This window comes from Hyperolius riggenbachi, chromosome 7 (genome assembly GCF_040937935.1).
Source record: "Hyperolius riggenbachi isolate aHypRig1 chromosome 7, aHypRig1.pri, whole genome shotgun sequence".
NCBI lineage: Eukaryota > Metazoa > Chordata > Amphibia > Anura > Hyperoliidae > Hyperolius > Hyperolius riggenbachi.
Window position 1 is genome coordinate 104,991,715 of NC_090652.1, and position 20,743 is coordinate 105,012,457.

The 20,743-nt window shown below is 46.8% G+C and overlaps 1 protein-coding gene across 1 annotated transcript in view; it reads left to right on the plus strand.

The window, feature by feature from the left end:
- The first annotated feature begins 1,019 nt into the window (after window positions 1–1,019).
- Window positions 1,020–20,743, plus strand: part of GRIFIN (galectin-related inter-fiber protein) — a 28,827-nt gene continuing 9,103 nt past the window's right edge. Inside the window, exons 1-3 of the mRNA XM_068244475.1 lie at window positions 1,020–1,150; window positions 13,297–13,376; window positions 19,711–19,873. Coding sequence (XP_068100576.1) covers window positions 1,088–1,150; window positions 13,297–13,376; window positions 19,711–19,873 — 306 coding nt within the window. The 5' untranslated portion in view covers window positions 1,020–1,087. The remainder of the gene's footprint in view (window positions 1,151–13,296; window positions 13,377–19,710; window positions 19,874–20,743) is intronic.

Below are 20,743 nucleotides of genomic sequence, written 5' to 3' on the forward strand. Positions count from 1 at the left end.
GGATGAGGAAGGAAGAAGTCTGGACCCCTCCTCCCCACTGGGCTCTCTCATGAGAGGGGCTGCTCCCCCAAAGTTATTGATAGGGGTGATCTTCCACTTTGAAAATTAAAATAACACTTTTGGCTGGAGTTCTGCTATAAAGAAGGACTCTAGACAAAAATCTATACTAACCTCTTCCCTGGCAGCATGGCACCACATTAGGCTCCCTGATGCACTAATCACCACATTGTTGTTCGCCAATTTAATTAGCCTAGTCCTTCTGCGCCTCATTGAAGACACTACAGTCATGGCATTAACTTCAATGGAGAGCAGGGTGGAATCCATGCTATAGGCAAGACAGAATTAAGACAAAATGGGGCCCAAGGAATGGTTGTAGCTTTGGCTCCCTATTATAGTCTTTCTGATAAGCTGATGTAGGAGAGGGATCAAAAAAGATGGCCCCTTGACACCTACTAGGCCCCAGACACCTACCTAGGTGGCCTTGTGGGTGATCCTACTCTGGCTATGGGGTCTGTCAGCTGTTACAATGCATGGAAAAAGGTAAACATAGACTTTCCCTTTCTCCCACAACAGGGATATACTCTTTGTGTTGCTCCTCTTAATGATAAAAAAATAACAATTTAACCAAACTGTTGCGAATAAACCATTGGTGTACACAAACCCATAGCAGTCATCGATGCTGAGCTAAAATAATTTATGATTGGTCTGTAAAGGCAAATAAAATCTCTCTTTACAGTTGTGTTATTAAATGAGACCATTGTGTACAAAAAAGACACCAATATTGGCCTGCACAAGAATGCCAGGCAGGTTCCACTAGACTAGATGTAACACACTGACACACTCTGCTATGTGGTTGAGATTGTCGATCTCAGCAGTTTAAACACTCTTAAAATCACAACATGACCTCATTAATCCATGTCCTATTCAGAATGCTTCCCCCGTGGAAAGTTACTGGCTGCTGTAATGCCTGGACATCCACAAATAGAAGCTGAGATCAACCATTGTGTGCCCATCCGCTCAGCATGGCATACCTCCATTGTGTGAACGTTAATCTCCCACCTGTGCTGGCAGATCCACCCGATGGTATATGAGAGCCTGCAATGTGGGCATCTTCCTCAAATCTGGGGTGGCAGAGAACATGGCGCTGAGGGTAAGTGTTTATAATAATAATAATTGCAATTTCATTGGCGGAGAGGATCGTGAAATATAAAAGACTGCAGACAAACACGGAATGACTGAAAAGAAAACAGCTTTTATTCCAGCTACGGTCAGAGGAGCCTATCGTACAGTTCAAAAAATCTTAGAGCACCATTTTATCAACTTGAGAGGGTCACTGTCCAGAGGTGCAATCTATCATATAACTGGAAACGCCCAACCTGGGGTTAAATTTCATAGAGAAAGAACATGTTAGCAAACATGAAGCAGTTGTTTAGGTTCATTGAAACCTTGTTTCAATGAACAGCTGAAACCTAATTGGTTTTGCTGTAGGTTTATTGATACTGCGGTTTATAAATCAACTTGATTTCAAGCTGGTATCTAGGTCCCATGATTTTGGAAGGATTCAATATATTACAGGTGAAATCCAGTCAATAACATCTGATCAACAACAAACACATTACACAGGTAGTGCCTGGTCAACGAACAACACTGTAAATTACGTTCTTAGCCTGAATCTGTTCTTAAGTGAGAACACTTTGCCAACTCTGCCCCCTGTATCTTCTCTGTGACCCTCTATGACACTAGTGTTCCCCTCTGTGCCACTTCTGCCCCCCCCCCCCCCAGGGAATAACTAGAGGGGAGCAGCATCTGCTATCACAGGGCAGCCCAGAACTGTGGGGGGCATCAACTACTAACCTGGCCTTCCTCTGATGCAGGAGACTATACTTCGCATCAGGACTTTTTTGTGGCTACACTTGTTATGGATGGAAGATCATGTTGACCACATTTGTTTTATGACCCTCACAAAATGCCCCCTAAGGCTGTGAAGGGCACCAAGGGGACACAAGTGAAGGGGTGTGAACATGGGGAGAATCAACATTTTGCTGGGGGGGGGGGGGCATGAATTGTAGTTATGTCACTAGTCCCCCCCCACTGAGCCACCTCTGTCCTCCTGTTCCCATAGTGTCCCCTCGTGCCACCCCTGCCTCCACTGAGTCCACTGTACCTCCTCTGCCTCCCGCTCCCTCTGTGCCTCCTTCTGTCCTACTGATGCTTGTAATATGCTTATTTTGCTTATGCCACATTTCACCTAAAAATTAGCAATTATGATTATACATAAAATTGAATTGATTTCACGTAATCCACGCAAAAATCCAGAGTGTCCCAGCACTGGAGTAAAGGTTTGCTATAAAATGTGTATGCAGAACTCTGAACTCACTGTATAGTATAGTGTACCGCAGCAACATGTTATTTTACAGAGTTTTCTTTGAATTTTTTAAAATCAGTATTCTCAAAAACTACAAGGTTGTAATAAAATCTTAAAAGAAAGTTTCTTTTTAATTAGTATTTTATTGCCTATTTATATAATGCCAACATTTTCCACATCGCTTTTACTTCCAAATCGTTTAACTGCTAAAATAGTAAGATACCAGCCAGCCTCCCTACTCGCTTGCACACTATTTTGTCACTTAGACTTAGCAACTGCCATTCAGGAAATGCTTTTGAAAACAGAGAAAACCCTGAAGCTCCTTTCACACCGGGGCGGTGCAGTCGTTTTACTGCACCCCACCGCCAGCCTATGAAAACTTTCATACTTCCGCGGTACGGCGCAACGCGACGGAAGTGATGTTTTCTCCCATCCCCGATGCAAATACAAAACTACATTAATGCTGTGGTTATGCATCGACTTGCGGCGTTCTGCTTCGTCACGGAAAGTCATGTTAGTCTATAGCGACGAGTGGATTTTAAAACAATTACCAATGCAACATTGCAGTGCGCATGGACGCAAGTGTATGCAGGAAATGACGGCAAGCATGCGTCACTTCCTGCTTGGCCAGACAAACACTGCGCAATAGGCCTGTTTTTTGATGGTGCGATGCAGTGCGTCGGGCTGGTTTACCAACGCTGGTTTACAGTCGAAAATCAGCTTGAGAATCCCCCGTGAGGAGATGGATTAGTCCAAAACCTGTAGGTCCTGTCAAATTTTAACTGCTTGCTTTTTTCACTGGAGTGGTCCTTTAATCCAGGCCACCGCCATGATAGCTAAGCAACTGACACTTTTATAAAGGAATTGCAGCAGCAGCTTCAGTATACCTCTCAATTACGTGTTCCTGTAAGACGGATATATTGTTTCTGTAATCCATCATTTTGTACTAGTCTTGCTTGGCTGCTTTGCAATCATTCTTATTTGATGGTTTAAAATCATAAATCCTTTTTCCATGCCGTAGAAATTGCAGCTTTGATTTTCACACTTTATTTCTTTCATGTTCATTTTCTTTCAAATATCTCGTGACAGTTTTAATAAAACAGTAATTAATTATTCAGCACATGAGATGTTTGGACAGAAGTGCAATTTATTTCTCATGGAAATTATTCACAGCTGAATTAAAGAGGTTAGAACCTAAAAGATTTCGATTTTTAGTGGATAATTTACAAATGTCATCTGTTGCTCCTTGTATTTACTCAAACAGAGCCGTCATCACAGGTTACAAAGCCCTGAATTAAATAATCGCGGAGTTAGTGAAACTGTTCAGGGCCCTTTTATACTTGCCTTGTAAGTGTGCCTTTTACCGCAGGGTAACACAACAACAACTTTGCCAGGCAATGAGACCTGGCACACTTACTGCGTCGCATTGTGCCGGAAGTTCCAGATCAGCCACGACCTGCCGCAAAGTCAACAGCATGTTACCATTGGACTTCCACGGTGACACACAACTGTGGCAGAAGTCATGTAACGCAGGAATTTTAACCACTTCCCTACTTGTTTTTTCTCCTTCAAAGCCAGAGCAATTTTCACATCACGCTGCTCCCATTCTCGCTAATAACTTTATTGCTACTTATCACACTGAAATGATCTATGTATTATTTTTTGTGGGACAAACTAAGCTTTCTTTGGGCAGTACTTTTTACTAAAAATTATTTTATTTTATATGCATTTTAGAGGGAAGAAGAATAAAAAAAATTAATCATTTCTCAGTTTCAGCCATTATAGTTTTAAAATAAAATGCACTATTGTAGATAAAACCCACACATTTTATTTGCCCATTTGTCCCAGTTATTACAACATTTAAATTGTGTCCGTACAATGTATGGCGATAATATTTTATTTGGAAATAAACGTGTACTTTTTTCCATGTGGTGTTTTTTATACTATAGCAATAATTACGAGACTTTATACACAAAAATATACAAAAATAACAGTAATACCCTCATGGCATACATATTAAAAAGTCCCTAAGGTAACTATTTATGTATTTTTTTTTAAATGATGTGATTTTTTTTTTTACAATTGTTTTATTTTGGGAACTGTGGGGTAGGGGTGGAAGAGGTTAAAAAATAATAAAAATATACTTTATTTTTCTATGTAAATGTGTATAATGGTGTATTTGGATGTATTTGACCTTTTTTGGCCACAAGATGGCACTACAAATAGTTTCCGATTGCTGTAAACATTAGATTGGAACTAGTGTGTGCATCTGTTTACTTTAGGTAGGCCCCATCCAAATTTTTCCGGGGGGCCCATTGATTACTAGTTACACCCCTGGGGGTGTGTGTACACACACATATATATATATATATGTATATATATATATATATATATATATATATATATATATATATATATATATATATACGCACCAGCATTACGCAACTATTTAAATATGTTAGTGGTGCTGTCTGCATGCACAGAATGATGCATATATGACAGAGAACCCCAGGAATCCCAGTGACATACTTCCTGTCCAGCACAGAGTATGTCACTGGGTGGGGGGCGGCGAAGGGCGTGCAGTGAGGGGGGCAGGATTCCCTGTGTATATGACCCTGGTGGCTCACTGTGCTGCAGGGTCATATGAATGACATTTTCTGATTTGCAGTGGGGTGCCATGGGGACAATGCACCGCAATGTAATGGAAAGGTGCCTCAAAAGTGGCCATACACTAATAGCTGTCCACCAGATTTGACCATCAAATCTTATCTGCGAGGGATCAAATCTAGTGTTGGGCGAACAGTGTTCGCCACTGTTCGGGTTCTGCAGAACATCACCCTGTTCGGGTGATGTTCGAGTTCGGCCGAACACCTGACGGTGCTCGGCCAAACCGTTCGGCCACATGGCCGAACTAAGAGCGCATGGCCGAACGTTCCCCGAACGTTCGGCTAGCGCTGTGATTGGCCGAACGGGTCACGTGGTTCGGACCCGAACGCGCTCTGATTGGCCGAACGGTCACGTGGTTCGGGTAAATAAATACCCGAACCACGTCATATCTCCGCCATTTGTCTGTGGGTTTAGCTTTGGGTAGGCAGGCAGGGTAGTTCGCGCTCCAGCCACGCTAGCCAGGGTCCCCCCCAGTCATTGTGTGTCACTGCTGGGAACAGTAGTACACCGCTCGTTCAGCCACACTATATAGCATTCTGTGTACTGTTCTGTGTCTGCTGGGAATAGTGGTACACCGCTCGTTCAGCCACACTATATAGCATTCTGTGTACTGTTCTGTGTCTGCTGGGAACAGTAGTACACCGCTCGTTCAGCCACACTATATAGCATTCTGTGTACTGTTCTGTGTCTGCTGGGAACAGTAGTACACCGCTCGTTCAGCCACACTATATAGCATTCTGTGTACTGTTCTGTGTCTGCTGGGAACAGTAGTACACCGCTCGTTCAGCCACACTATATAGCATTCTGTGTACTGTTCTGTGTCTGCTGGGGATAGTGGTACACCGCTCGTTCAGCCACACTATATAGCATTCTGTGTACTGTTCTGTGTCTGCTGGGAACAGTAGTACACCGCTCTTTCAGCCACACTATATAGCATTCTGTGTACTGTTCTGTGTCTGCTGGGAACAGTAGTACACCGCTCGTTCAGCCACACTATATAGCATTCTGTGTACTGTTCTGTGTCTGCTGGGAACAGTAGTACACCGCTCGTTCAGCCACACTATATAGCATTCTGTGTACTGTTCTGTGTCTGCTGGGAACAGTAGTACACCGCTCGTTCAGCCACACTATATAGCATTCTGTGTACTGTTCTGTGTCTGCTGGGAATAGTGGTACACCGCTCGTTCAGCCACACTATATAGCATTCTGTGTACTGTTCTGTGTCTGCTGGGAATAGTGGTACAACGCTCGTTCAGCCACACTATATAGCATTCTGTGTACTGTTCTGTGTCTGCTGGGAATAGTGGTACACCGCTCGCTCAGCCACACTATATAGCATTCTGTGTACTGTTCTGTGTCTGCTGGGAACAGTAGTACACCGCTCGTTCAGCCACACTATATAGCATTCTGTGTACTGTTCTGTGTCTGCTGGGAACAGTAGTACACCGCTCGTTCAGCCACACTATATAGCATTCTGTGTACTGTTCTGTGTCTGCTGGGAATAGTGGTACACCGCTCGTTCAGCCACACTATATAGCATTCTGTGTACTGTTCTGTGTCTGCTGGGAATAGTGGTACACCGCTCACCCGCCACTGTATAGCATTGTGCTCTGTGTCGCTGCTGGGAATAGTGGTACACCGCTCACCCGTCACTGTATAGCATTGTGCTCTGTGTCGCTGCTGGGAATAGTGGTACTGTATAGCATTTCTGTACTGCCACTGTACTGCTGCCAGTCAGCGTGTACTGTAAGGATAAGTGAAATGAGGAAGAAATCCGGTGAAAGAGGGAGGGGCAAGGGAAGAGGTGTTTCCCCTGACGGTTCACGTACAGGCCACAGGGGAGCACCCAAGAAAACCCACTCAATACCGCCCATGTTGTCCAGGACAACAACCCTCACAAATCCAAAAGAACAGGACCAGATAATTACTTGGATGACCTCTCAAGCGTCCAGCAGTGGGTTAAGCAGCACCAGCACATCACGCACGAGGTCCGAGTCCTCAGCCAGTTACAAGGAGCCAGTGGGCACAAAGCTGACACAACCGGCAGCGACACCACGCACACAACTGCCAGATAACCAGTCCGATGAATTACCTCAGGACACAATGGGGTATTCGCAGGAGCTATTCCCAGCCCAACAAACTTCCACCTTTCAAAGGTCAATGGAGGAACAGCCAGAAATGTTGTGCCTGGATTCACAACCGTTAACTGTGGGAAATGCACCGCGCACTGAAATACAAGGCGAGTCCGAAGAGGACTCGGAAACCCAAATCCCAGAGCAATTTGGGCAGGAGGGGTTGCAATTGCAGGAGGTCGGCCGACAAGATCTGGAAGACGACGTTGGAGTGTGCTGCGCAGAGGTTGTTGTGGGGAGCTCTACTCCACGGCGGCGGCCCACAATGACATATGACGAGTTTGAGGAGATGGAAGAGGAGGGTATGGACAATGTGGACAGAGACCCAGATTTTGTTTGTGAACGAGAACATCGCCGTCGTAGCAGCAGCACAGATGAGTCTGTTGAAGAACCCACTGCTGCACGAGCTCGCCTTGTGCCACAAGGTAGGCGGCGCGCAATTTCAGGCACCACAAGCGTGGAAGTTCAAGTGAGAGGCAAAAGAGGAGCAAACAGAAATCGCCAGCAAGGAGGCAGGTGCTCCAAAGTCTGGGCTTTCTTTGAAGACTGCACTGAGGATGTTACCATGGCGATTTGCAAGGTGTGCAAGACCCGCCTGAGCAGGGGGAAAAGTATTAACAACCTCTCCACCACCAGCATGAGCCGTCACATGCTATCCAAACATCCCACTCTTTGGGCAAACGCGTCAGGACAGGGTACCAGAAACAACACTGCCTCCCTTGGGTTCACCAGACCCGCCTCAGCAGCAGCAGTAGCCCAGCCATTGCGTGGTTCACAACATTCACAAACATCAGACGACGCTGACACTGTCACTTTCCGGAGTAGTGCTCTTGAGGTCTCCCAGTGTTCTTCAAACACAACAACCAACAGCCCTTCCGTGTGCAGCGCTACGGTTCAGTTGTCTGTGTCGGAGATGTTTGAGCGCAAGAGGAAATTGCCAGCAAATGACCCCCGGGCCGTGGCAGTAACAGCCAGCATAGCCAAGCTTCTGGCCTGCGAAATGCTGCCATATCGATTGGTGGAGACAAACAGCTTCAAGGGCATGATGTCAGTGGCCATCCCACGTTACGTGGTTCCCAGCCGCTACCACTTTGCACGCTCTGCAGTGCCTGAGTTGCATGAGCACGTGGTCAGCAAAATAACCCGAAGCTTGAAGAATGCCGTTGCCTGCAAGGTTCACCTCACCACTGACACCTGGACGAGTGCGTTCGGCCAGGGTCGATACATCTCCCTTACCGCGCACTGGGTGAACCTTGTGGAGCCTGGCAGCGATTCCTCACCTGCTACGGCACGGGTGTTGCCCACGCCACAAACAGCTGCACCGCCGTCCCTCCCACTGGATAACAGCAGCACCTACCTCTCTGACTCCTTCTCCTCCAACGCATCTCAAAGCTGTACCTCATCCGGAAACGCTAACCCAGCAGCAGTAGGATCGTGGAAGCAGTGCAGCACAGCTGTTGGCATGCGTCAGCAAGCGTTGCTGAAGCTAATCTGCCTTGGGGATAAGCAGCACACAGGGGAGGAAATTTGGAAGGGAATAAAGGAACAGACGGATTTGTGGCTGGCACCGCTGGACCTGAAACCGGGCATGGTTGTGTGTGATAATGGGAGTAATCTCATTCGCGCTTTAAGGTTGGCTAAGCTGACACACATCCCTTGCCTGGCGCACGTGATGAACCTAGTAGTTCAGCGGTTCCTGAGGACATACCCAGGCGTGGCCGATCTTCTGTTGAAGGTGCGTCGAGTGGCCAAACATTGTAGAACTTCCAGTACTGCTTCGGGGGCACTCGCCAAGATGCAGGAGCGCTTCAATCTCCCCCACCATCGCTTGCTGTGTGATGTCCCTACGCGCTGGAATTCTACGCTGCACATGCTAGCCCGCTTTTGCGAGCAGAAGAGTGCAGTGGTCCAGTACATGACGGCGCAGTACCGAGGCGCATCCGGCCAGCTGCCAAGCTTCTGTGGATCCGATTGGGCCAACATGTTGGACCTCTGCCAAGTCCTCCAAAATTTTGAGCAATCCACGTTGCTTGTGAGCAGTGACAACTCTTCAGTCAGCATTACCATACCACTGCTGTGTTTACTGAAGAGGTCGATGTTAAAAATCAAGGAAACAGCTGTCATGATGCAACTGGGGGAATCTGAAGGAGAAAACGATCAGCGTGATGGTACCAACATCAGGCCATCCGCCTCAGGGAACGCTGGCCCCAGCAGCTATGACGAAGAAGAGGAGGAGGAACAGCTGGAGTTGGAGCAGGAATTTCATGCCACCACTGACGAGGGCCAGAGCGGTGCACGTTGGACTTCCACAATTCAACGCGAATGGTCAGCAGAAGCAGACCAGGAGGAAGGTGACGACTATGATGCATCACAACAACTATCACAACGCTCACAAGAGGATGATGAGGATTCTGGTAGGACTCTGGCACACATGGCTCAATTCATGCTAGACTGCATTGAACGTGACCCACGCATTGTGCGCATTCTGGACAACACCAATTACTGGGTTTATACCCTTCTGGATCCACGGTACAAACACAATGTTCCAAAACTGCTTGAAGAAAGAGTCAGACAGGTCAAAATGGAAGAATACCAGCAGGCCCTTGTGGAGACTTTAGAGAGGAGATTGACATCCTCCCCCTCCTCTAGCCAGTTGTACGCAGACAGACTGACTTCCGCAAACCCAGGACGACCAGGAGGGCAGCAAACAACGCAAGCCGCAGCTAGTACCCAAAAGGGAATGGTATCGGCAGTGTCCTTGGAGTGGGAAAATTTTCTGACACCCATGCAGCAGCAGCCCACAGAACAGCAAGCGTGCAGATCCACCTCCAACACCGATCGCCTGGAGAAGATGGTCAAGGACTACATGTCAGATGACGTAGCTGTGTCTAACAATCCATCTGCACCCTTCAACTATTGGGTATCGAAGCTAGACACCTGGCACGAACTGGCAATGTACGCAATAGAGGTGCTGGCTTGCCCGGCAGCCAGCGTTATGTCGGAACGCTGTTTCAGTGCTGCCGGAGGCATCGTCACAGATCGGCGTATCCGCCTCTCCACAGAAAATGCAGACCGTCTGACTCAAATTAAAATGAATCAATCCTGGATTGGAAACGACTACGCAACACTCCAGGACCCCAACCAAGTAACATGACCAATGAACATCTGGGATGGTTTAGCGTTTCCGGTCCCTGTTTATTGAACCTCTCATCTGTATTACACTTATGACTGCATGGCGGCAAAAAGCATTGCTATATCCGCACGCTTTTTGTCCTCATGCAAGGCCTGTGTTGTTGTGTCTCAAAAAGCTTGGCCTTCTCCTCCTGCGCCTGCTCCTAGTCCTGTTCCATCACGTCTGCTGCTGCTGGGTTAGCATTTCCAGTCCCTGTTTATTGAACCTCTCATCTGTATTACATTTATGACTGCATGGCGGCAAAAAGCATTGCTATATCCGCACGCTTTTTGTCCTCATGCAAGGCCTGGGTTGCGTCTCAAAAAGCGTGGCCTTCTCCTCCTGCGCCTGCTCCTGTTCCATCACGTCTGCTGCTGCTGCTGGGTTAGCGTTGCCGCTCCCTGTTTATGGAACCTCTTATCTTTATTACATTTATGACTGCATGGCGGTACAAAGCATGCTATCCGCACGCTTCTTGCCCTCATGCAAGGCCTGGGTTGTTGTGTCTCACAAAGCGTGGCCTTCTCCTCCTGCACCTGCTCCTGTTCCATCACGTCTGCTGCTGCTGCTGCTGCTGCTGGGTTAGCGTTGCCGGTCCCTGTTTATGGAACCTCTTATCTTTATTACATTTATGACTGCATGGCGGTACAAAGCATGCTATCCGCACGCTTCTTGCCCTCATGCAAGGCCGGGGTTGTTGTGTCTCACAAAGCGTGGCCTTCTCCTCCTGCGCCTCCTCCTGTTCCATCACGTGTGCTGCTGCTGGGTTAGCGTTACCGGTCCCTTTTCCTGGAACCTCTTATATGTATTACATTTATGACTGCATGCCGACAAAAAACATGTTACCTGTGCAAAGAAAACAGACATTTCCCGCATTTAAAAGACAGTTTTCCCTTTGAAACTTTAAAATCGATTTTCTCAAAAACTATAAGCTCTTTTTGCAAATTTTTTTTTTCCTCTTGTACCCACTCCCAAGGTGCACATACCCTGTAAATTTGGGGTATGTAGCATGTAAGGAGGCTTTACAAACCACAAAAGTTCGGGTCCCCATTGACTTCCATTATGTTCGGAGTTCGGGTCGAACACCCGAACATCGCGGCCATGTTCGGCCTGTTCGGCCCGAACCCGAACATCTAGATGTTCGCCCAACACTAATCAAATCCTTCCACACAGATTTTTTATAAATTTCTGCATACAAATCTGTGAAGCTGCTACTGGCCAGGGTCTAAGTCTGTGTGTTGTCAGTGGAGCTAACTCTCGCCTGTCCAGCGGCGTGCCTCACCCACTTTGTTCTCTTCATGTCGCGGTGCTCCTTCATGTGTCTTCTCTCCCGGGCTGCCTTTATCATGTGATAAACACTAGAGTCCAAAACACTAGAGGTCCGGCATGTTTGTCCTCTAGCATGGTTTACATGACACAGGCACCCCGGGAGAAATGGCACAGAGAGGAGATCCAAGGCATGGAGAGAAAACACCGGAAACAGGAGGAGGCATGCCAGCAGGCTGGTAAGTTAGCTCTGATGCTAACACCCTGCCCTGGACATTCCCAAATCAAGCACTGTTACCGCTTCACTCCTGACCTGCTCCTCCAGACATCTTCTGTCTGCTGCGATCAACTGATTCCTTCGATTTTGGCTGAAAATTAATTTGACATTGTTTGCAGCATCAATTTACTATTCCAGCATCATAAAAATGCCCTCCATTAAGTCAGACTGACCCTCACAGTAGCTAAACATTCCTACCTCTACATTCTTATCTCTTCCCAGTCTTACAATCCCCAATCAGCAATTCCCTTCATTGACCTCCACCTCCAACTCGCTGCATCTCAACCAAGAACTTTGTCTCATTCTTTAAAGTAAAAAAAAATAAGTTTAACTTACCAATGTAAGTTTTAACTTCTTGCAGCCCCCTGGAGTCATCCTATGCCCATGATATTGGCCAAAATCCCTCCGGCAAGCAGCGACGACCACGCAATGCTGGCAGGCCATGCGCCTCCTCGCCACAATCCCATGGTTGCAGAATGCAAAAATAGCTACTGCGTAAGCGCAGAGTGCTCCCAGGTGCAGGAGCATTATCAGGGTGTGCGCGGCTTGGGGCTGCGCATGCACAGTAACCGCTGTCTGGAGGCAACCGGCTGTGGGATCTTGGTGAGGAAGCACATGCCTGGCCAGCATTGCAAGGGTCACCTGACTCGCCTCTGCTTGCCGGAGGGAGTGTTACTTCAACTAACTGAACACACCTTCTCATCTCTAAATCTTGTCCCACCACCTGCCCTCTTGATCCTATCCCCTCTCACCTCATTACTCACCTTTCCTCTTCCATCATACCTGCCCTAACCATTCCCTTCAACCTTTCACTCTCCACTCGTGTTTTCCACCTTCAAGCAAGCCCTTGTAACACCTTTACTCAATAGACATTCTGTGGACCTGACTACCCTCACCAACTACAAGCCAATCTTTCTCCTTTCCTTATCCTCAAAACTACTTGAGCAGCATGTCCACTAAGGAAATGGTACATTGTCTTATAACCAACTTGCTCTTTCATCTTTTCTAGTCTGGCTTCCGCCCTATTACTCCACAGAGACCACTCAAGTTAAAGTAGTTAAATTCCTATTCAGTACTAAAGCTAAAGGTTTCTACTCTTTTCTCATCCTACTGGATCTCTCCTCAGCTTTTTGACGCAGTGACCATCCTTTGCTTACCCAAATCCTCTGCTCTGTCTCTGGGCATCCAGGGTCCTGGCTTTCCTCTTATCTCTCAGGAAGAACTTTCAAAGTTGCACATTCAGATACCACCTCCTCCTCCTGCCCTCTTCGGTTGGAGTTCCTAAATGCTAAGTCCTCAGACCCCTTCTCTTCTCCATCTATACTTATGGTCTTAGGCATTTTATCAGATTTTTTTTTTTTTAAACCAGTTTCAATTACTGTATATGCTGATGACATTTTGTTGTGTCTTTTAATAGTTTGAAGCATCGTATCCACAAGGAATCTGTCCTGGATGGAGTGTCATTGTGAAGGGCGAGACAAGCTCCACTGAAAATGAGTAAGAACATTAACTGGTTATCATTCTCATTAGTAAAGTGTTTACAGCAAAGAACTATAGACTGTTCAGTGGAGATTTTCAGTTAACAGTGAAAAACCAAATGCTTGCAATCTGCACTATGGTTACAGAACATCCTTCAAACATAGGTCCCGGAATTCCCTTAGGTCCCAGAACAGGATAATTGCACAAATATATGATATTAAGCTCTTAAACAGCACACAGGACATGAGTATGCTTTCACTTTACATTTACATTCAAACTATAGTTGTAAATGGCAGGTTAAAGTCAGACTATATTTGACTTGATGTCAAACCATCACAGAACTGATGTTGAACAGACAAGGAAAATACTTTGTAACTTATTGCTATTATTTAGTATTTACAGTATATAACGCCAACATCTTCTGCAGCGCTGTACAGAGTATATTGTACTGTCCTTTAATTATCCCTAAGAGGGGCTCACAATCTAATCCTTACCATAATCATATGTCTATGTATGTATGTATGTGTCGTAGTCTAGGACAATTTTAGAGGGAAGCCAATTAAACTATCTGTATGTTTATGGGATGTTGGATGTGTGGTTCTGATTCCTCCCTGGTCAGAGGTAGCCCACAGTGCTTCCTGGCAGCCTTCTAGCAGCAGGCAGGCAGGGAGCTGTGTTTGTCTCGGAGGTTTTGATCGGAACCTCGGGAGCCGGCTGTACCGCCGCACAGAGTTGCTGTCACTGGCCGTGACAGTAAGGGCCTTGGGATTACCTCAAGATCAAAGTTGAAAACGGCGTATGTCTTATTTGCATATATGCGCTGGGTGGTACTGTACTATCCTTACATACTACGTCGCAGTTGCTCCAGGTGATCTGAATTTTGTGGCAAATCCTGATCTCATTGCGTTGAGGTTATCTGTTTTGTTTTATCACTCTGAATTGCCGGGTTTGGAGCACCCCATCACCTCTTAGCGGCAATAACTTCCACTGTTCAGTGCTACTCTTTTGTTGTTTGTGTTCACATAGACACAGGGAGAACATATAAACTCTGTGCGGTGTAGATAATAGCCTGGCTGGCAGGAGCGTAACTATAGGAGCTGCAACCCCCGCAGCCTCAGGGGAGCCTGGGGTCCCTCTGGGGCCCACCCAGGGCCATTTTGGGGGGAAGGTGCAGAAGCGCCTTGTGCGGGGGAGCACTGTCGCCCGATCGTGGACCCCTCGGGTGTTGAACTGGCCGCGGCATCTAATAGACACCGTGCCAGTTCTTTCCCAGCCTCCTGCAGCTCACCTCAGCCTGCAGGAGTCTTCGGGAGGCAGGGCTACGGGAAGATGGGGTCTGAAGCCCTGCACTGGAGACTATTTGTTTTCTGGTGAAATGCTGCCCACTTTATGATAAATTTCTGGTGAAATGCTGCCCACTTTACAATTATTGTCTGGTGAAATGCTGCCCACTTTACGATTAATTTCTGGTGGTGAAATGCTGCCCACTTTACAATTAATTTCTCATGAAATGCTGCCCACTTTACGATTATTGTCTGGTGAAATGCTGCCCACTTTATGATTATTTTCTGGTGAAATGCTGCCCACTTTACTATTATTTTCTGGTGAAATGCTGCCCACTTTACGTTTATTTTCTGGTGAAATGCTTATGCTGCTCACTTTACGATTAATTTCAAGTGAAATGCTGCCCACTTTACGATTATTTTCTGGTAAAATGCTTATGCTGCTCACTTTACGATTATTTTCTGGTGAAATGCTGCCCACTTTACGATTTTTCTGGTGAAATGCTGCCCACTTTACGATTTTTTCTGGTGAAATGCTGCCTACTTTACGATTCATTTCTGGTGAAATGCTGCCCACTTTACGATTCATTTCTGGTGAAATGCTGCCCACTTTACGATTCATTTCTGGTGAAATGCTGCCCACTTTACAATTTTTTCTGGTGAAATGCTGTCCACTTTACGATTAATTTCCGGTGAAATGCTGCCCACTTTACAATTAATTTCTGGTGAAATGCTGCCCACTTTACGATTAATTTCTCATGAAATGCTGCCCACTTTATGATTATTGTCTGGTGAAATGCTGCCCACTTTACGATTATTGTCTGGTGAAATGCTGCCCACTTTACGATTCATTTCTGGTAAAATGCTGCCCACTTTACGATTATTTTCCAGTGAAATGCTGCCCACTTTACGATTAATTTCTGGTGAAATGCTGCACACATTACGATTATTTTCCAGTGAAATGCTGCCCACTTTACCATTAATTTCTGGTGAAATGCTGCACACATTACAATTATTTTATGGTGAAATGCTGCCCCATTACAATTATTTCATTGTGAAACATTGCCGCATTACTATTATTTGGCACATGTGTGTGTGGGGGGGGGGGCATCCAACCAGTGATTTATGGTTATGCCCCTGATGGCTGAGATGTGAACCAGGGACCGAGTGCTGCAAGGTGAGTGTGTGCTAACCACTACGCCACCATGCTTATGAGCTCACAATGCAGCAGCATTACATTTGTGAGTAACACTTGTTGCTTTAGTCATGTACTTAAAGAGGAATTTCAGCCTAAACAAACATACTGTCATTAAAGGACTTATGAGCCCAACACGGTAAAAAAAGGTCTGTACCTGTATGACGTTGGAAGGCACGGAGGACGCCATCCGCGCCCTCTGTGCAGCTCCGCCGGGTCCCCGCTGCTTAGCCTCCCTCCGGCCGGACCCCAACCCCACAGCCCGGGTCGGGCTCCCCTGCCTCCTCAAATATGGCCGCCAGAGGAGGCCGCGACTTCGCAGTCCGCACCGCCGCGATTGCGGCTGCGCAGCTCTAGGGCCTCCCTCCCCGATCCACGTAGCGCACACACATCCTTTAAGTTACATTAGTTATGTTCATTAAAATAGATAGGTAATATAATCTCTTACCCACCCTGTTTTAAAAGAACAGGCAAATGTTTGATTTCATGATGGCAGCCATCTTTTTGGTTGAAAGGAGGTAACAGGGAGCATGAGACACAGTTCCAACTGTCCTGTGTCCTGAGCACCTCTCCCAGTTGCTAGGCAACGTGAACAGCAACATAGGAAATCCCATCATGCTCTGCACCGCATCAGGGAAAAAAGCCTGGGCTTTTTTTCCTTTGATGGCTGGAGCTTAGCTAAAAATGCAGCTAAAAATGATGTTTTGGTAAGAAAAACAAAGTTTCTGATGCTGTGAACTGTTAAAGAAGCACCAAGCCTTTTCAGTTCTGCTGAGTAGATTTTTAGTCCGGAGGTTCACTTTAAGTATTTATGGTTATTAGAGTGTAAACTCCTCTAGGGACAGTTAGTGACAAGACTATGCACTTTATAATGCACTGCAGAACATTTTACTTCTTTTCTCCATTTAATGGTATAAGTTTTCTTTTCCAGTTTTCAATTCTAGCTAGCCAGCAAGCCAGGGTCAAGCCCGGCTGGCGCTCACCCCCTCTGGCCACCGCCGCTCCCTCCCTCCCTCCCTCTAGCCGCCGCCGCGTCAGACCTTGATCAGGTGGCGACCAATAGTGTGGGTGCTAGGACCTAGCACACCGCACTGATATGCGGAAGTGACATCACTTCCACATATAGAGCGGGTGCGTCCGGCGCCCGCTCGTACTGGTCGGGTCGCCGCTGATCCTGGGGTCTGACTACACTGCAAGGTGAGTGGGGAGTGGCGGTGGCTAGAGGGGGGGTCTCTGTCACTTACTACCTAAACAGGGTCCCTGTCACTCACTGCCTAAAGGGTTCCCTGTCACTCACTGCCTAACTGGGTCCCTGTCACTCACTGCCTAAACGGGTCCCTGTCACTCACTGCCTAACGGGGTCCCTGTCACTCACTGCCTAAAGGGCTCCCTGTCACTCACTACCTAAATGGCTCCCTGTCACTCACTGCCTAAAGGGGTCCCTGTCACTCGCTGCCTAAAGGGGTCCCTGTCACTCACTGCCTAAAGGGCTCCCTGTCACTCACTGCCTAAACGGGGCTCCATGTCACTCACTGCCTAAACGGGGCTCCCTGTCACTCACTGCCTAAACGGGGCTCCCTGTCACTTACAGCCTAAACGGGGCTCCCTGTCACTCACTGCCTAAAGGGGTCCCTGTTACTCACTACCTAAAGGGGTCCCTGTCACTCACTACCTAAAGGGGTATCTGTCACTCACTGCCTAAACGGGGTCCCTGTCACTCACTACCTAAAGGGGGTTCAGGCTGGCTACATATACTGGGGACACTGGCTGTTTGTCATTATGTGCATTTACTGGTGAAAAGCTGTCTCTTATTATGTGCATTTACTTGTGAAAAGCTGTCTTTTATGTGCATTTGCTGGTGAAAAGCTGTCTCTTATTATGTGCATTTACTGGTGAAAAGCGGTTTCTTATTTTGTGCATTTACTGGTGAAAAGCGGTTTCTTATTATGTGCATTTACTGGTGAAAAGCGGCCTCTCATTATGGGGCATTTACTGGTGAAACGCTGTCTCTTATGTGCATTTAGTGGGGAAATTTTGTCAGTAAAAATAATCTTTTGTCAGTAAATTTGTAGGTATTTGTCAGTAAAAAATAACGTGAAAGGTTGGCAACACTGGCAGGCTGCGCGGCGCAACGGGAAAGATAGAGGCAGCCCACCTCACGCTTGGGCTTGGCGGGGGGAGGAGCCGACAACAGCGAGCAAGAGTAGGGTGGCCGCAGGCAGCCATAAATACGCAGTGTGTGACTGCGTCGCACTCGCAGAGCCTCTCAGCCTGAGTCAGTCCAGAGACTAGCAGACTCGCAGGCAGCCAAAGCCAGCCAGGAGCAAGCCCATGTAAGAGGGGTAGGAATGGGGTATCACATGCATGCGTAAAGAGGTGGAAGGTGTGGGTGTGATTAGGCAGGACATGGGTGTGGTTATGTGGTTGGGCGCAGTTAATTTAACCACTCCCATAGGCGCCAGAGAAAATATTTCACCCAGGTGCCAGGCACCCCAGGCTCACCCCTGCAGCAAGCTATAACAGTTCTCTCTTCAACAAATTTAGCAATTAAAAGTTGGAAAGATTTCACAAGTGGTGAAAAAAATTGTGCTCTGTACACAGATTGCAACACTTTATGCATAAACCCTGCAGACTTAGAGATTATGGTTAGTGTGAAGCCTAGCTAGCGTCATGGTCTGTTGCTACGCGGAGGGCAGAGGACTGATAGAGCTTCACAGGAGTGACAGCACATCACAAATCAGTCTAGGCTGATTGCTGGCCGAGGCATCGGAGAGCCACTGTACTCACACTAGAGCATGTTAAAGTCATTCTCCAGGAGAGTAGGTACAAGAAGGTGCTGGGGGATTTTGGTGGAAGTAAAAGGTGTCCGAGAGTCATTTAAAGGAAAGCTAAAGGGCATTTAAGGGGCCGGTGCTGCCATAGAGACAAAGGGTGCAATTGTCTGAGGGGTCCCTGCACCTGTGCATGGAGAATTCCCCCCCCCCCCCCCCCCACTGCTCCCCGAGGCTCCTGCACGTGAGCTTATCACTTACTTGGCCCAGGGGGCACTGTCTGTGCACTTTAGTCTTTGGCCATGCTGTCTGCTTCCTCTCTATTACCCGGTATGTGTTTACACATAACACATGTCGAATAGAGAGGCAGACAGTGTGGCTAGAGAGACAGTGCAACCACTGCCCGCTGGGACAAGTAGGTGATATGCAGCTAATGTGCATGGGCCTCGGGGAGCAGTGGGGTAGTGTTTATCGTTGGGGAGACTATTGTGGGTGGGGGTAGGGCCCCCATGCTTGAGCTTACCCCAAGGCCTCTTTACCCGGCCCTGTCTGGGGCTTACTATAGCCCCCTATAGGCCTTAGGTTCCCTTGCTGTTCTTCTGGGCCACTCCATTCTCCTCTGGTATTTGCTGACTACTGCGCATGTGCAGCCCTGGCCATGTGCAAACCTGGTCACCCTCCTGTGGCCGGGAGTGTTCTGCGGGTGACCAGTTACAGTCTTAGCAGACTGGATGTCCGCAGACCGCTCCCAGCCACAAGATTGTATGCAAAATGGAGCACAGCTAGGCTAATCAGGAATTTACCGGATCACACTATTAGAGAACGGAGTGACCCAGGAAGACAGCGAGAGAGTCCACGGCCAACAGGGGGCTGGAGGAAGCCTCAGGCAAGTATAAATGCTTCTACTTCTTTAATCTCAGGTACACTTTAAGATAAATGCACTTCAGAAGTACGCTTTCCTTGTACATTTCCCTGTTCATTTTTTTAATCAACGTTATTTCAGAAAAAAATATGTCAGGGGCAAGAATGACTGAAGTGATAATATGCTGCAGTCGTGTATTATATTAAAGATTCACAGTCTTTTTCCCTTTCTGATCTGACAGCTTTGAAATCAACTTCCTCACGGATTCAGGAGACCAGATCGCTTTCCATTTCAATCCTCGTTTTTCTGAGAGCACCATCATCTGCAACTCCTTTCTGTCAAGTCACTGGGGGCAGGAAGAGAAGATTGACACCTTCCCCTTTGAAGCCAATGAGCCTTTCCAGGTATGCCCTGGCCATGAGTCCCACCACCTGCCTGTGAACTAGGACAAATATTCTTTACATTTCACTAATGGATCTTGTTAAACATAAATAGGTTGCTTCTATGCAGAATACTGATTTGGCTTTCAAACCTTTCATCACAGCAAAATGCTAATAAGCTTGACCCCTGATCCTAAATTCTTCTCTATTGCCATTAAATGGCCGGAAATGAAAATAAAACATCTGGGTTATTTCAAGGCATTTCTGGAAGACAAATGATAATGTTCTTCATGAAATATTCACTCACATTGAGAATCTGTATAATTAACAAGTTATGTTTTCCTTACATGGAAGACATTTTTTGAAAAGCTGAGAATTATTTTAGTCTGATAAACTGCAATTCCCAAATCTCCGTCACCTGTTGCGATCACTTTTTCTGTGAAAGCTTTTCTGCGATCATTCCATGATTTAAAAAAAAAACGACAAAAAAAAACTGGCAGAATCGGTACTATGCATGGGCGGAAATCGAAATTTCCTGCGCAATTGGAAATCTGCCTTTCTGACCATCCCTAATGCTGCAAACTCATACAGTAGGTTGCAAAAGTATTCGGCCCCCTTGAAGTTTTCCACATTTTGTCACATTACTGCCACAAACATGCATCAACTTTATTGGAATTCCACGTGAAAGACCAATACAAAGTGGTGTACACGTGAGAAGTGGTTCGAAAATCATACATCATTCCAAACATTTTTTACAAATAAATAACTGCACAGTGGGATGTGCGTAATTATTCGCCCCCCTGAGTCAATACTTTGTAGAACCACCTTTTGCTGCAATTACAGCTGCCAGTCTTTTAGGGTATGTCTCTACCAGCTTTGCACATCTAGAGACTG